A 16,013-nucleotide genomic window follows, 5' to 3' on the forward strand; every position below is an offset into this window, starting at 1 on the left:
AAGATAGTTCAATTTTCGTAAGTTACATATGCATATAATATACCTCCACTGCATACTTTTGATTTGAGGCTGGGCCTGGCCTGACCCTGAATATCTGATAATAATATCTGATAATTTTGGCATTGCTGTGTTAGTTTTCACCCTTTTCTTTTCATGTCCACTGCCAGAAACTTCAGTTCTCTTAAGAGATGTAGTTGTTTCTGAAAGACCTGTGCTCAACAGTCTACAAATCCATATATTCTTACAGAAAAGACCATATGGGATGGTTACATATTTATTGGGCCTGTTCTCATTTATGTTTCTATTCATGGTGTGACATGAATTACATGAAATTACAGTTTCATCAGGGTGCAGCCCCCTGTTGCCTCCTAAATCTAGCAGTAAAGTGGCACCACCTTGCTAAAGCCTCCCATTTTTCTTTAAGTCCCCACTAAAAGAGTGCTTTGGCCAGCAGCATTGGCATTACCTGGGAGCTAGCTGGAACAATAGAATCTCAGGCCTTTCCCTGTACTTAGTGTGAATTAGAATCTGCAGTTTAACAAGATCGATCTCTCAGCTGATTTTGATTCACAGCTTTAAATAGTACCAAATACTCTCCCCCCACACACAGTGATATTACTGATGAAGTAGTAGAAAAAAATTCCATGCAAACAGGGAAATATTTCAAGTAGGCAGGAAAATTTTTTTCTTAAAAGAGACATGTAGCACAGGAAGAGAAAAAAAGTAATGTTTAAGAGTTAATTGGATCTGGCACAACCTAGATGAATTCAATTTACCCAAAAGCTGATTATTTTCTTAATTAGATAAAAGACATTTCACATGACTTGACTAAAAAGTTTCTTTCCTTTATAAAATTAGTTTTTTTCTTTTTTGGCTTGATGGAGGGAGAAGAAGCAATTACAAAATGAGTTTAGAATGTTTTTCATGATAATACTGTTTAAGTGACTTTTACATTTTGTCTGCAGAAAATCAGTCTATGCAAGACCAGGCACCTATGTTGGAAGGTGAATTAGTTATAAAATATACCTCTGGAAAATTTTCAATCATTAAATATAGTTAATGAATGGACATTCACAATAATGCATGTGAACCTCAAAGTTGATGATATTCGGAATGTGATCAGTATCATTTTTTAATTTGGGTTCTTAAATCAAATCTTAGAGTTGATTGAATTAACATGGTGACAGCAGTAGCTTTAAATCATTAAAGTCGTCTATTTTATATAATCATAAAGACCATGACCATATCAAGATTGTCTTAGCTATGAGTAAGATTAGAAGGTGATGAGAGATTTGAATGATTCTCTGTGCAAGCCCAGAACTTTAAGAATTTGTTAAGCAGATAGCAGCATGTAGTTTAATGTTTTGTGATTAGCTCTTCAATGTTTTGAGGCTCTTTTGGCATTCTGTCTCCTCGTAAACTTGTAGAAAATTAATCCCATTTTTAGAATCAAGGCAAATGAGGGATGCCTGGCTGGCTGGCTCAGGGGTCGTGAGTTTGAGCCACACATTGGGTAAAATAAATTTTAAAAATAAATAAACTTTTTTAAAAAATCAAGGGAAATGAGTACATGCTGGTTAGAAGATCTTATTTTTTTAAAAAGTTTCTGTGACATTATGTATGGATCACAGGTTCTTTCGTCTAAGCAATTTTGTTGTGATTTCATATCGTGGATATCAGTAGAACAAGTAGAAGGTAAAATACTGAAAGAATGTTTAATTTGTTAAAAGAGGAGTAATTTTTGGTCTTTAAATATACAACATACACAAAATTCAATGAAATGTAAAATGATTATATTTTGATTTTAAAATTATCTTTATTTCTGGCATGTTTTCTTTAAACATACTGGCATTAAGATACTTAATGAATTCTGCTACTGATGTCTGTGTTTCACTTTGAGATGAAGATTTGGGGGCAGGGGGTACGTGTAGAGGAAATTTACTAACATTGACAAGTAGTTTAATTTTATATTTGCTGCCAATCTGGAATTTTTTTTTGTGGCATTAAAAAAAATCTTATCACAGATACCTGAATGCTTTTTTATACTTTATAAGTAACTCTTCAGGGAAGGATGATGAAATTGCTGGTGTTGTGTAATTGGGACCCGGTTTTTTTTGTTTTTTTTTTGTTTTTAACACTGTTTCTACCATGTGGATAATTTGCTTATGTTCAATTGCTTATGTTAAATTACTCTCTTGGGAAGTAGGAGATTGTTACTTTTATTTTATTTTTTTAGTATGCTGAATACATCAAGGTTTTTGTTTTTTTTAGCAGATTCAGGTGATTTTTTTTTCTTTATTACAAGAGAATTCTTAACTGATTTGAAAGTTATACACCAATATAGACATAAACACTTCACCATCCCTAAATTTAGTACAGCTCTTTCACTTTCAATGGAAATAATGTCAAGTTATCTTGCCTCCTAAGCCAAGACCTTGTGAATATTTGAGGGAATGAGTTTGTGAATCCAGGGCTACAGAGTGATCCCCACACCTGAGCTGGTAAAACCTTTGTGATGGTTATCCTCAGGTTAGTTAAGGCAGAATTTGAAGGTACTGTGCGATGGATACAATTTAGTTGTCCTCTTTTCAGAATTCTAAAGGAAAATGCTCTTTATTATCTGTTATAGGTCCTCAGAATGGTTGGAATGATCCTCCAGCTTTGAACAGAGTACCCAAGAAGAAGAAGGTACCAGAAAAAGATGTCCATCCAGTTGCCTACAGATGTTCTTTAATCATGTAGCCACCTGGAACATACTACCTTTCACTGATCCTTTTGAAGGCAAAGCTTACTGACTGATAGGTTTAAAGTGCATTTCAGCTTGCATCTTCTCCATGAAGGGAAGGAAAGAAAGTTAAAAACAGTACAGTGGTGTGAATTTAACTTCCTTTAGAAGAGAAGATGTAGGGGCGCCTGGGTGGCTCAGTCATTTAAACGTCTGACCTCGGCTCAGGTCATGATCTCGCAGTTCGTGAATTCAAGCCCCATGTCAGGCTCTGCGCTGACAGCTCGGAGCGCCTGCTTCAGATTCTGTGTCTCCCTCTCTCTCTGCCCCTCCCCTGTTCGTGCTCTCTCTCTCTCTGTCTTTCTCTTTCAAAAATATATAAGTAAACATTAAAAAGAAGAAGATAAGATGTAAATTTCTAACAGGTTTCTTTCAAAGAATAGGAAACAAATTTTCCAGTGATTTTTATGTCTTTTAGGGGTTCCAACAATAGTCAGGAATTTGGTAATTATATTTTGGACTATTTTTGTTTATCACATATAGTATGAATGAAGAAATCACCTTGTAGCTAAGCGTTGTTTAAATGTCAGTAACTGTTGACAGCCATTAAAGCAGAAGTTAAGATTCTTCTTCTTTCTCCCCAAACATTTCTACTTTTTTTTTTTTTTTACTCACCGTGATGTCCTTTTCTCAAATATAGTAGGGAGAGGTCATAACAATAAAATTGGGAGACACTAAATGAGCAAAAAAAAAACCCCAAATTTAGGTTAATAATAATCAGAGATTGAATTTAATCTACTACTTTTAATATGATTGAATTGATAGTTAATGTCTATTTAGTGATCTAGGAAAAGGGTATTACATCTTGGTCACATTAAATATAAACACACATTATCTGATTCCACTATTGCTAGATATAATTCTCTAGACTTTGAGATCCTCTTTCAAAAACACCAGGTGTTGGCTCCCCATACGAGGGTAAGTGTGGAAGGCAAAGGGGAAACTGAGAGGTCCAGTTTTGAGTTCCCCACCCCTCTGAGCCAGATTAGCTCTACTTTTACGTTTTACTGTAGAATTCTGCATAAAATTTCATTTGAAAAAGTATTCTACTATTAAAAAAATTTTTTTAAACCTTATTTAAAGGTGAGGAAATTGTACCTTTTTTTCTTATGCTTAGTGTCTTTTATTTCTGTCTTTTAAAAGATACCTGAAAACTTTATGCCTCCTGTTCCCATCACATCACCAATCATGAACCCTTTGGGTGACCCCCAGTCACAGATGCTGCAGCAACAACCTTCAGCTCCTTTACCTCTGTCAAGCCAAGCTTCATTTCCACAGCCACACCTTCCAGGTGGCCAGACCTTCCATGGCATACAGCAACCTCTTGGTCAACCAGGCATGCCACCATCTTTCTCAAAGCCCAATATTGAAGGTGCCCCAGGGGCTCCTATTGGAAATACCATCCAGGTAACAAATCTGTGTTAATGGAATGAGGAGATGGCTCTATTTCAGTTCATTTTTTCTTTTTAATGTGTTAACTTTTATGTTTACACCTTTATTAATGAGCATCTAACTTTGGTTTCAATTAAGACAACCTAAGTAAAAAATAGTAACCCCTTTTTTTAAGATTGATCATGGATGGATATTATTTTTCAATTACATGGCCATAAACTTTCTAGAAGAGGCTTTTATAATTGCTTGTGTATGTTTACACTAACTTGACAATTATATTTCATTTGACCTAATCAGTACCCACAATTTAAGATTAGTTGAATCTGTATTTTCAGCCAAGCTTGCTAAGCAGAAGCTATTTCCAAAGGGTTTTCCTTTTAAAATCTAAAATAAAAATGTAATGAGTTATATCATTTCTAATGTATGTATAAGAGCTAGTAATATACAGCTTTATCTTCAGCTGGAGATATAAATTTGTAGTTGCTATTCACATATAAACAGCTAGTTGGCACAGGGTTCTTCTAGACGATGAAAAGTCAGATACAACCGACTTAAACATACAAAGATGAACATTTTGATCAGTTTGTGAAAAGTAAAGAGTTTGGGTCAAAGTTCAGCATGTGAAGGTGAAACAAATCCCTGCACAAAGTATAAAATTAGTTCTGTTTTTGTCTTTGGTTCATTGAAGTCAAATTTATAAAGGTTGTATCTCTATCACAAGAGTGTGCTTTACTATTAAGAGATAGTTCTGCCTAAGGAACTTCTAAATATTAAAAGTGGCGTTCTAAAAACCAGTGTTTTGATGGAGGTGGGAGGAGTTGTTTCTTTCCATAGGAATATAAATTACAAAGATGCATTGTTAATTTCTTTTCTTTTCTTTTCTTTTCTTTTCTTTTCTTTTCTTTTCTTTTCTTTTCTTTTCTGATTACAAGTCTATGTTAGTTTGGGAAGCTACCCAGCCATTCACTTTTGTTTAGACTTTAGGTGCTCATGCAATACTCACCCAGACCAGAACCTCAGTTACCATCGAAAGGGAGAGCTTGCACAGATGTATATGTTCAGCCAGGCCATAATAGCCAGCTACCTGCCCACCTAGATGTCTCCAAGGCACCTCACACTCAGCATTTCTACAACCTTATTCATAGTCTTCCTCCCAAACCTGATCTTTTTTTGGTGTTTCCTATTTCAGTAAAATGGCATCATAATCCATATTCAATCTAGCCAAAAACCTGGGAATCATCTTTATACTTTTTTTCCTTTAATCCCTCTTTCAAATCTATCCCCAAATCTTGCTGATATTATTTTAAAATCTCTCTCAAATCCTTTATCCGCATACACTTCTAATCTGGCCCATGCTGCCTTCATTTCCAGTCTCTGGCAGTGCAGGAGCCTCTAACTGGTCTACAAGCATTGACTTTGATCGTTGTATCTGGTCTTGTCTCCTCTTTGTTTAAAACATTGTTCTCAGGATAAAGACCAAATTATTTCACATTGTCTGGAAGCCCTTCAGCTTCATATTCCTCCTTGCTGTCTCTCTGCTTCAGCCACACTGGCCTCCTTTTAGTCCTCTTGTATCATGGTCCTTCCTTTGTACACATTCTTTCTCTGACACTCTAACTTCCCCATTTCACCAGTTAACTCCTACTTGTCTTTCTAATAGAATTTCCTGAAGAGAACTTTCCCCTCAGTTAAATTCCAGTTATATTGCCTGTTGGTTCCATTAATGTTAATTTATTAGCTATAAAATAGCAATGCAGTTGCTATTTTACATGTATTTATGGCATTTTATTATTTTACTTTTTGTTCAAGTAACATCTGTCATTAAGATGTAAGTATTTGTAAACTTGCTTTTTGTATGACATTTTAAAACTTCTTTTTCCTTCCTTTAGCTAAAAACTGCCAGAGAGCTGAGATCTTTTCTGAATTGGCTCACAAGTACATAGCCAGTGCCTAGAACATAATTGCCGAATATTTTTTGAATGAATGTACTAATAAATCAGAACCCTAAACACTTAAACATACCTTCTTTGTTTTTCCATCTGTACATTCAGTAACATCATGGTCTCTTCTATCCTAACTTTTGACTTAATCTTGCAGTTTGATAATAGCCCAGTTACCAACCTCCAAGAATAAATCAAAGAACATAAGAATGGAAAGATAAACAAAAATGAGCCAACAAGCAGAGCAAGCAGCCACTCTAACTAGCCAGCTTTGTAACTGCCCTTTTATTTCCTACCGGCATAGGTCTACAGTCTCCTTCCCCTCAGGTACATACAATAGTGATCAACATATGTTCCGTAGTTCATCAAACTCTTTATATCCAATTCTGTTTTTCAAAATCAAAGCTGTAGGAGGAGTGTCTGTACCTTCTACTGAATATTTGATTTTCATTTCTACTTCTCCCAAGGGATTTCACATGTTAATTTGTCACAGCCTGTCTACAAGGTAGTTAGCTGGTTTCTCTTTATCACAGAGTTTCAGGGCTTTGCATATAGGTAGCTTTTGGTCATTTCTGGTCATTTATGCTATTATTTCTTCCAGCATGTGCAGTCTTTGCCAACAGAAAAAATTACCAAGAAACCTATTCCAGATGAGCACCTCATTCTAAAGACCACATTTGAGGATCTTATTCAGCGCTGCCTCTCCTCAGCCACAGATCCTGTATGTATTTTTTTCTCATATTTTGCTTAATTAAAATAATCTTCAGGGCACCTGGGTGGCTTGGTTGGTTTGGCATCTGACTTCAGCTCAGGTCATAATCTCACGGTTTGTGGGTTCGAGCCCTGCATCGGGCTTTGTGCTGACAGCTTGGAGCCTGGAGCCTGCTTCGGATTCTGTGTCTCTGTCTCTCCCTCTCTCCCTCTCTCCCTCTCTCTCTCTCTCTCTCCCCCCCTCCCTGCCCCTCCCCCACTCATGCTCTGTGTCTCTCTCTTAAAAAAAATAAACATTAAAAAAAATTTTTTTAATAATCATTTATAGAGCTCTTCTGTAATTGTATGAAGTCCTACAAGATTCTGCAAAAGTTTGTACAATAGTAATAAAATTAGCACTTGTGTACTTTGCTTTACATAAAAAAATATAATTAATTTCTTTTATATATAAATTTATTTAATCCTTACAACAACCCCAGGGTAGGTAGATCTGTCATCTTTATTTTACAGATGACTAAGTTAAGACAAAAAGCAGTTAAGTAACACCCAAGGTCAGAGCCAGAATTCAAACCCAGTCTGGCTCCAGAATTTATGCTGTCAACCACTGTGCCGCATTGCCTTTCATCAGTAGACCTCATGTTTGGCACATAAATAGAACAGAATGGTGGTATATAAAAAATTCAGGTTAGGGATTTCTTTCTGAGCTTACTCAAAGCTTTTAAAAGTAGGTAGATAATCTTATATGTAACTTTGCAAAGATCTTAAAAATAATTGTTTTCGATACTAGCGTCATATTCATAGTTAAAGCAACTGATTTTACTTAGTTTACCTAGAGGATGCCTGTGTATTGGCAACAACAAAAGTTCCACAAAGCTGTCTTGTTTTAGATGAAATCTGTTTCTGCCAGCAAACATTGAATATGTTTATTTAGCCACTGGCCACTTGTCTGCTTGAAAAACAGCTCCTGGAATTTGTTGTTTCATCAAACATTGAGTATTAATATGTGCAACTTTCTTCCGGTCTTTTGGAAGGCAGTTCCCTGTACTAAAAGTGTCAGGAAAGCAGAAGCAAGGAAAGGTTATCATAAATCTTCATGCCCAGCATTCTGGAAGTGATGGAAAGACTGAGCTAGGAACAGAGAGCAGATGGCCTAGTATATGCTGTCCCCTGTGCATACCTCTAAATAGGACACAGTCATTCAAAACTAAAAATGAAGGAAGACTCCAGCCCTCCTTCAGGCATGAGTCAGTATAGAGAGGTTAAGAAGGCACATGATACCCAGCCCAACTTAATAAATTTTTGTTGACTTCAAACTCCTCTAGGTCAACATCTTATCTTCGTTCTGGGTCCACAGGAGGCCTGGGCCAGATGAGAACCACAAAAGACAAACTATTTCTATAATTCCTGTACCTAGTTAGGGGAGAGGCCCTAATATGCTATCCCATCCAGGTGACTCCGCCACATTGGGGCAGGGCTCCTACTGGTAGCTAGATGATACTAGCTTTGAGCGGGGACTGTAAGAGGTCCCCTCCTCACAAATAGCTGGAATCATTTTTACAGTATAGCTGTATTCCTATTTTCACTTTAGTTATGTTCATACAACAGAGAGCAATTTTGCCACATGACTTAGTTTCTAATGTTATCCTTAATAGCTTCATCTCTTCCTCTGCCCTCTTCTTTTTTTTTCTTTTAATTAGTTTCAGGTGTACCATATAGTGATTCAGCAATTCTATACATTTTTCAGTGCTCATGATAAGTGTACTCCCCCATCACCTATTTCACTCATCCCCCCACCCGTCTCCCCTCTGGTATCATCAGTTTGTTCTCTATAGTGAAGAGTCTGTTTCTTGGTTTGTCTCTCTTTTTTTCTCCCCTTTGGTAGTTTGTTCTGTTTTTTTTTTTTTTCTTTTTTTTGTGTGTTTATTTTTGAGAGAGAGAGAGAGACAGAGTGCGAGAAGGGGAGGGGCAGAGAGAGACCGAGACCCAGAATCTGAAGCAGGCTCTAGGTTCTGAGCTGTGAGCACAAAGCCTGACATGGGGTTTGAATTTATGAGCTGTGAGATCATGACTTGAGCCAAAGTCACACGCTTAACCCACTGAGCTACCCAGTCGCCCCTAGTTTGTTTTGTTTCTTAAATTTCACATCTGAGTGAAATATATGATATTTGTCTTTCTCTGACTGACTTATTTCACTTAGCATAACACCCTCTAGCTCTATCCATGTTATTGGAAATAGCAAAGATTTCATTCTTTTTATTACTGAGTAATACTCCATTGTGTATGTGTGTGTATGTCTATATACATATACATACCACCCCTTCTTTATCCATTCATCTATTGATGGACACTTGGGTTGCTTCCATAATTTGGGTATTGTAAATAATGCTGCAATAAACATAGGGATGCATGTATCCCTTTGAATTAGTGTTTTTGTATTTTGGGGGTAAATACCCACTAGTGCAATTACTGGATTGTAGGGTATTTCTATTTTTAACTTTTTGAGGACCCTTCATACTGTTTTCCACAGGTGCTGCACCAGTTTGCATTCCCACTAACAGTGCAAGAAGGTTCCTTTTTTCCTACATCCTTACCAACACTATGTTGTTTTTTGTGTTTTTTATTTTAGCCTTTCTGATAGGTATGAGGTGATATGTCATTGTGGTTTTGATTTGCATTTTCCTGGTGATGAGTGGTGGTGAGCATCTTTTCATGTGTCTGTTGGCCATCTGTGTGCCTTCTTTGGAGAAATGTCTGTTCATGTTTTCTGCCCATTTTTTAATTGGATTATTTGTTTTTGGGGTTTGTATCAATTCTTTATAGATTTTGGATACTAACCTTTTATCAGATAGGTTATTTGCAAATATCTTTTCCCATTCAGTATGTTGCATTTTAGTTTTAACTGTTGAATGTTTCCTTCACTGTGCAAAAGCTTTTTATTTTGATGTAATCCCAATAGTTTATTTTTGCTTTTGTTTCCTGTGCTTCAGGAGACATATCTAGAGAAATGTTATGGCTGATGTCAAATTACTGCCTATGCTCTTTAGGACTTTTATAGCTTCGGGTTTCACATTTAGGTCTTTAATTAATTCATTTTGAGTTTATTTTTGTGCATGGTGTAAGAAAGTGGTCCAGTTTCATTCCTTTGCATGTTGCCCTACAGTTTTCCCAACACTATTTGTTGAAGAGACCATCTTTTTCCGATTGCATATTCTTGCCTCCTTTGTCGAAGATGGATTGGCCATATAATTGTGGGTTTATTTCTGGGTTTTCTCTTCTGTTCCATTGATCTATGTGTCTGTTTTTGTGCCAGTACCATACTACAACTTTGCTCAGAATTGTGATACTTTCAGCTTTGCTTTTGTTTTTCAAGATTGCTTTGTCTATTTGGGGTCTTTTGTGGTTCCATGTAAACTTTAGGATTATTTGTTTTAGTTCTGTGAAAAATGCTGTTGGGATTTTGATACATAAAAAAAATCATTCAGCACAATCAAGTGGAATTTATTCCTGGCATGCAAGGTGGTTCAGTATTCATAGATAAATCTTTGCTCGCTTCGGCAGCACAGATACTAAAATTGGACCAGTACAGAGAAGATCAGCATGGCCCCTGCCTGAGGATGACATGCAGTTCCGTGAATATTCACAGATCAATTGATGTGATGCATCACATCCACAAGAGAAAGGATAAGAACCACCTGACCATTTCAGTAGATGCAGAAAAAGCATTTGACAAAGTACAAAATCCATTCATGATAAAAACCCTCAACAAAGTAGATGTAGAGGGAACGTACCTCAACATAATAAAGGCCATGTATGAAAAACCCACAACTAACATTATACACGATGGGGAAAAGCTCCGAGCTTTTCCTTACTCTTCTTGTGACACGCTGACACTGTCCTGCAGCATACCCAGCGCGCGTCAGCACTCCTCTGCCTGGAATGCTGCCCCCACGTGGCTGCATTGCTTACTGCACACTTGCTCCAGGCTTCTGCTCCCGTGTCCCAGTAGCTTTCCAACCTTTCTTTACCGCCCGCACTCCAGCGCTTCTAAGCCCTTCACACTGTTAGCTTTCCTTCCTGGCACTCATCACCATCTCATGTACAACATATTATTTATTTAGTATCTTTTTCCCACCCAATGGTATCCGAGCTCCATGAGACATAAGCATGGCAAATAATAGGCACTCAATAAATATTGAAGACCAGTGTCACCTCTAAGGTTACTGCATAATGTAGGTCATTAAGTTAATCACATTGTAATTGAAGCCGGTAATTTTAGCTTTAGAATAGTTTTCTTTCACTGGACTTCTAGTACGTGGATTGGGAGGTAGGAAGACTCCTTAATTTAAGAACTCATTTTACTACTTCCGTGTTAGTAATCTTAAGCCACCAGAAGATAATTTTCTTTTTTTCTTGGTGTTCTAACAGCTCAGAAAGAAGCAGAATTAACTATCAAATGGACTAAGTGTACAAGTAATATTAAAGTAGAAAGGTTAAAATAAGATTCCAGTTCACCTCTGTGTAAGCCTGCTAGCACCCATAATTTACAATAACTGTCCTTAGATCCTCTTTTCTGGTGTACAATGATGCACTGCTCCTCCAGATGGCCCTTCCTGCTTTTGTGAATAGTGCAGTTATACATGCACACACCTTGTCAGATGAGCTTGCAGTCCACGTGAAATCCACCACTACTCCATCTTGCACTCCAGAAGGAAGCCCCTTATCCTTTTACCTTTCTCCCCCGACCCTCCCGTTAATAGGTTACTGAACTCTGTCTTTCAGTAATGGTCTTTCAGGTTTCTGGTTCATAGTTGCCTCTGTTTCTTTATAAAATAAAGCTGGGCGCCTGAGTGGCTCAGTGGGTTAAGCGTGTGACTTTGGCTCAAGTCATGATCTCACAGTTTGTGAGTTTGAGCCCCGCATCGGGCTCTGTGCTAACAGCTCAGAGCCTGGAGCCTGCTTCGGATTCTGTGTCTCCCTCTCTCTCTGACCCTCCTCTGCTTGCTCTCTGTCTCTCTCTGTCTTTCAAAAATGAATAAATTAAAAAAAAAAATTTTTTTTTTTAAATGAAGCTGTTCAGCATGATGAGTGTCAGGGTTAGTGAAATGAGTTAAGGCAAAGTCTTTGGATTAAAGTTAACGTTCAAATATAACATCATCTGTTTTTCCTCTCCTGCAGCAAACCAAGAGGAAGCTAGATGATGCCAGCAAACGCTTGGAGTTTCTATATGATAAACTTAGGGAACAGACAGTAAGTTTGTGGGAAAAAGAAGGATCTATGATAATCATTTTTTCTTAGCTAGTAAATGAGCATCTCACCAGCACACGTATGTAATGTATTTGGGGATAAAATTGTGGTGACAGTTATAGAATGGGCTTTCTCTAGCTAGAGTCTTAAATGTCATTTATTGGGGATGGGAGGGTAGTGGGGAGAGAGAGAGTATGTGTTTGTCAGGCAGGGGTATAGTTTTAACTCCTCTTGTAACAAAGAGTAGAAATACATACTGACTTGTAGTGGCCCTGGAGTAACTGGTCTTCCGTTCATTATATATGTCCTGTATTGTTTCCATTTCAGCATTCTCTTCCCTACCCTCACATCAGTCCCATCACTTATTTCACAAGAACCAAACCAAAGGAAGTTGATGTAACAGTAGAAGTGGTGTGGTCCATGGACTGATCCAAAATAAATTCTTCCCTCAAAAGTATGGGCATGTAGGCCAAATAATGGGGGACAGAAACTATAGATTTTATGGTTTTAAGAGATGGTAAGATTACAAAAAACCGTTGAGAATTGATAAATTGAGTACCTGGTAAGAACTATTGTCCTACACATGCAGGTAGGCCACAAGTTCAAGATCTCTATTGTAGACAAGGTTTGAGAATAAATAGGGTCCTTACTCTGAGATATAGTGATTAAGAATTTTTAAACTCCTTCATATACATGGGAAAATTTTTAAAAGGTATGAGGCTATATCTAAAATAATTGAAGAAGTAAAGCTCTTAAGTGGAGGAAGATGTTAGCATTTCAGCTCGGGGTGGAAATCTGGCTTCATTTCTATAAAACAAAACAAAACAAAAACCTGGCTTATACATGTTCATAATTCATAATAGTTTCCTTACATAAATCATTTTGTCATGGTTATGCTTTATAACTTAAAGAGTTGCTTGGTCCAAGAAACTATTTCTAGAAATGCTAAATGGTTTATTTGCTTTTTTATAATATTTATTTTAGTTCCTTTTAAATATCAGTGTTTATGGGAAATTCTTCCTTAATTTAATTTTTTCTCTTGATTCTACCTTTATTTCAGCTTTCACCCACGATCATCAATGGTTTACACAACATTGCGAGGAGCATTGAAACTCGAAACTACTCAGAAGGATTGACCATCCATACCCACATAGTTAGCACCAGCAACTTCAGTGAGACCTCAGCTTTCATGCCAGTTCTCAAAGTCGTTCTCACCCAGGCCAATAAGCTGGGTGTCTGAAAGGACATCTTTATTCCCAGCCCATATTGCCATTCTTCCAAAGAAGCATATTTTTAAAAATGTTAAGATATGGACCAATCCTCATTAGCATGTTTCCATAGCAGCCAGTCAAGAGCATTTACACTATTCCTGCAGATATACTCACCTTAGAACTGCTCAAAACCCAGGTGCTTTCTTTTGTTTTAATCTTTTATTGCCCATGACGATTTTCCTATTCTGCAAATAGTGTATTTCCTGGATTACACTAGTATGTTTTCCTGAAGTATTCTGATCAAATGTGGTTTTTAAAACCTCAGTATACTTTTTGGGAAAGAAGCATCTTGTTATGCATAAAGCAGAGCTAAAACTAAATTTCTTTCACATCCTCCCTACTTCCTCCATGTCAATCAGATTAAAGTGTGTAATCCTATTTTATGTGTATGTAGTCTTTTTTTTTTAAAACAGCTGCTCACAGGTTAGTTTAATCCCTGTTTTTTTGTGTCTTTGGCTTCATTCCAGTCCTGAACAAATAACTAAATCTAGAAGCTGTTACATAGATTTTAGCAAATATTAATGAAAAGTGGGATCACTAGCTTTAAGTATCTATTGGAAAAGACTGAGCATTTTCATTGTGTAGAATTCATTGGACTTTCTTCTATTAATAAATGTTTTCAGTATTGAGTTTTAAGATTGAATTATCTCCATTTTATATTTAGAAATTCGTTCATCCATTTTTTTAAAAGTCACCCAGAATTCTAAGGTTTAAGTTTAGAAAGAAAACTTTAATTTCTATCAGCCTCCTGAATCAAAGGAAAACATTTATCAGCCAGTTTTTCTGTCAAGTGATTTTATTATAATTTTGTCTTAAGAACAGTGCAATTAATAAAAGATAATGGTCCCCACAGAATCTTGAGAATTAAATACTAACAATTCTTCATTGTTACATTATGTAATTTTACCTAAGTATATTGGAAAACTAGAAAATAAATACTGTGACTACTATGGAGATAGAGTTGCTGTTTCAAGGATTAAGAGTAGCTCCAGTAAGAGTAGTTCATCAGGCTTTGTATGTCCTGAGTGAAATAGTTTGCAAGAACCTCTCGTTTTCTTTTGCTGGGATTCCCTACTTGCCAAATTAAACCCCTCTTTTAAAAATTAACCACTCATTGTTTAGCTCAGAATAGTTTTATAACTAAAAAGGAGGACCTTGATAGTATGTGTGAACATTGGAGCCTCAGGACTAGGGTGATATACTGGGGCACCTACCCTTCAGTCTCCTGGGAGTTGAGTAGTCTGAGTCAGTTCTGTGACTCACTGACGTCACAGCTTGACCTTCTGGACCTGGTCCCCAACTGCAGTGTCAGTCCTAGACTCCATCGGAACAGCAGGTTGGCTTCTAGTAATTTTTTTCATCTATTGCCCTTACATTACAATTTGTGTTATGGCTGCACATTTACCCTGATAGGATAATAGCATCATTGGCAGCATTTTAGAAAAAAATAAATTCCCAAAAGAGAAAGAAAAGTACGTGGCAGTGGAGTCCTGGCCAACCCCAAAGATTTTACAAGTAGAGGGTAAAAAACTATTTGCCAGTGACATCTGAGCAGCCATTATCTCTCCTTTCTCAATACAGCATTGTGATAATTTTTTTCCCACAGTGGAGCATTTTTTCACGTGGCTTGTAACCTTGGAGAATTTTCACATAAATGGATGGTGGTAAGAAGAGCTGAACCCAAAATACTGTGTTGTGTGAAGTATGAAGATATTAGGAGATTATGGAAAGAGCACACTTTGTTTTCTTGAAGAAAAGCAGAACAACTTCAAAAAGTTTTCTTTTTATAAAAGTAGAGAAAAAAACTTCAACTTGATTTTGTAAATGAGCCTGTTTTTAACATTTTCAACTCCAATGACACTGCACTGTATTCCTACACGATTCAGGCACCTCTGTATAAAGTTACTCTTACACGATGATGTGGTGGATCTGTTACTTAGTTTGGGAAAGTTCTAGCTGTACCCTTGAGATTATTTTGTGTATAGTGATGAATCAATTCATCCTGAATCCCAAATTCCTTCAGTTTTGCCCCTTTGTTGGTGTGCTTTATATTTTTTTGAACCTACTTAATTTTAAAACAAGGAAAGGGGTGTGAGGGAAACTGGTAGGTGGGGCTGGGTGTGGCCAGGAGATGTATCAGACCTCTGGGAGGTGCTTTCCTTTTTTTTTAAATTTTTAAACGTTTATTCATCTTTGAGAGACAGAGCGCAAGCAGGGGTAGGGAAGAGAGAGAGGGAGATACAGAATCCGAACAGGTTCCAGGCTCCTAGCTGTCAGCACAGAGCCTGACGCGGGGCTCGAACTCACAAACTGTAAGATGACCTGAGCTGAAGCGGGAAGCTTAGCCAACTGAGCCACCCAGGCACCCTTGGGAGGTGCTTTTTTTGTTTGTTTGTTTAATGTTTATTTATTTTTGAAGGAGAGAGAGCATGAGTAGAGGGGCATAGAGAGAGGGAGATACAGAATCTGAAGCAGGCTCCAGGCTCTGAACTGTCAGCACAGCGCCCAGTGCAGGGGCCTGAACTCACAAGCTGTGAGATCATGACCTGAGCCAAAGTCAGAGGCCCAACCGACTGAGCCACCCAGGAGCCCCTGGAGGTGCTTTTTAGTATTGCACCTGCTCTTCATTCTTCATACGGCCCTTTGTGCTTGGTGGGGTGGATGTATTCT

At 37.3% G+C, this 16,013-nt stretch overlaps 1 protein-coding gene and 1 non-coding gene across 32 annotated transcripts in view; both read left to right on the top strand.

Annotated features, from left to right (window-relative positions):
* Positions 1-13,721, top strand: part of SEC31A (SEC31 homolog A, COPII coat complex component) — a 72,133-nt gene extending 58,412 nt beyond the window's left edge. For 19 of the 31 annotated variants that reach the window (XM_030313579.2, XM_030313574.2, XM_032592951.1 and 16 more), the window contains 5 exons: positions 2,630-2,688; positions 3,929-4,192; positions 6,719-6,838; positions 12,004-12,075; positions 13,133-13,721. In XM_030313579.2, the coding sequence (XP_030169439.1) occupies positions 2,630-2,688; positions 3,929-4,192; positions 6,719-6,838; positions 12,004-12,075; positions 13,133-13,312 (695 nt within the window). In that variant the 3' untranslated portion in view covers positions 13,313-13,721. Of the gene's footprint in view, positions 1-965; positions 1,005-2,629; positions 2,689-3,928; positions 4,193-6,718; positions 6,839-12,003; positions 12,076-13,132 lie in introns of all 31 variants that reach the window. The other 12 variants (XM_030313565.2, XM_030313560.2, XM_030313569.2 and 9 more) reach the window with 1 other exon arrangement.
* LOC115513158 lies at positions 10,371-10,477 on the top strand. Its single transcript, XR_003968581.1, has one exon. It is a non-coding gene; the product is annotated as a U6 spliceosomal RNA (small nuclear RNA).
* Positions 13,722-16,013: the final 2,292 nt, after the last annotated feature.

Source organism: Lynx canadensis, chromosome B1, assembly GCF_007474595.2.
Source record: "Lynx canadensis isolate LIC74 chromosome B1, mLynCan4.pri.v2, whole genome shotgun sequence".
NCBI lineage: Eukaryota > Metazoa > Chordata > Mammalia > Carnivora > Felidae > Lynx > Lynx canadensis.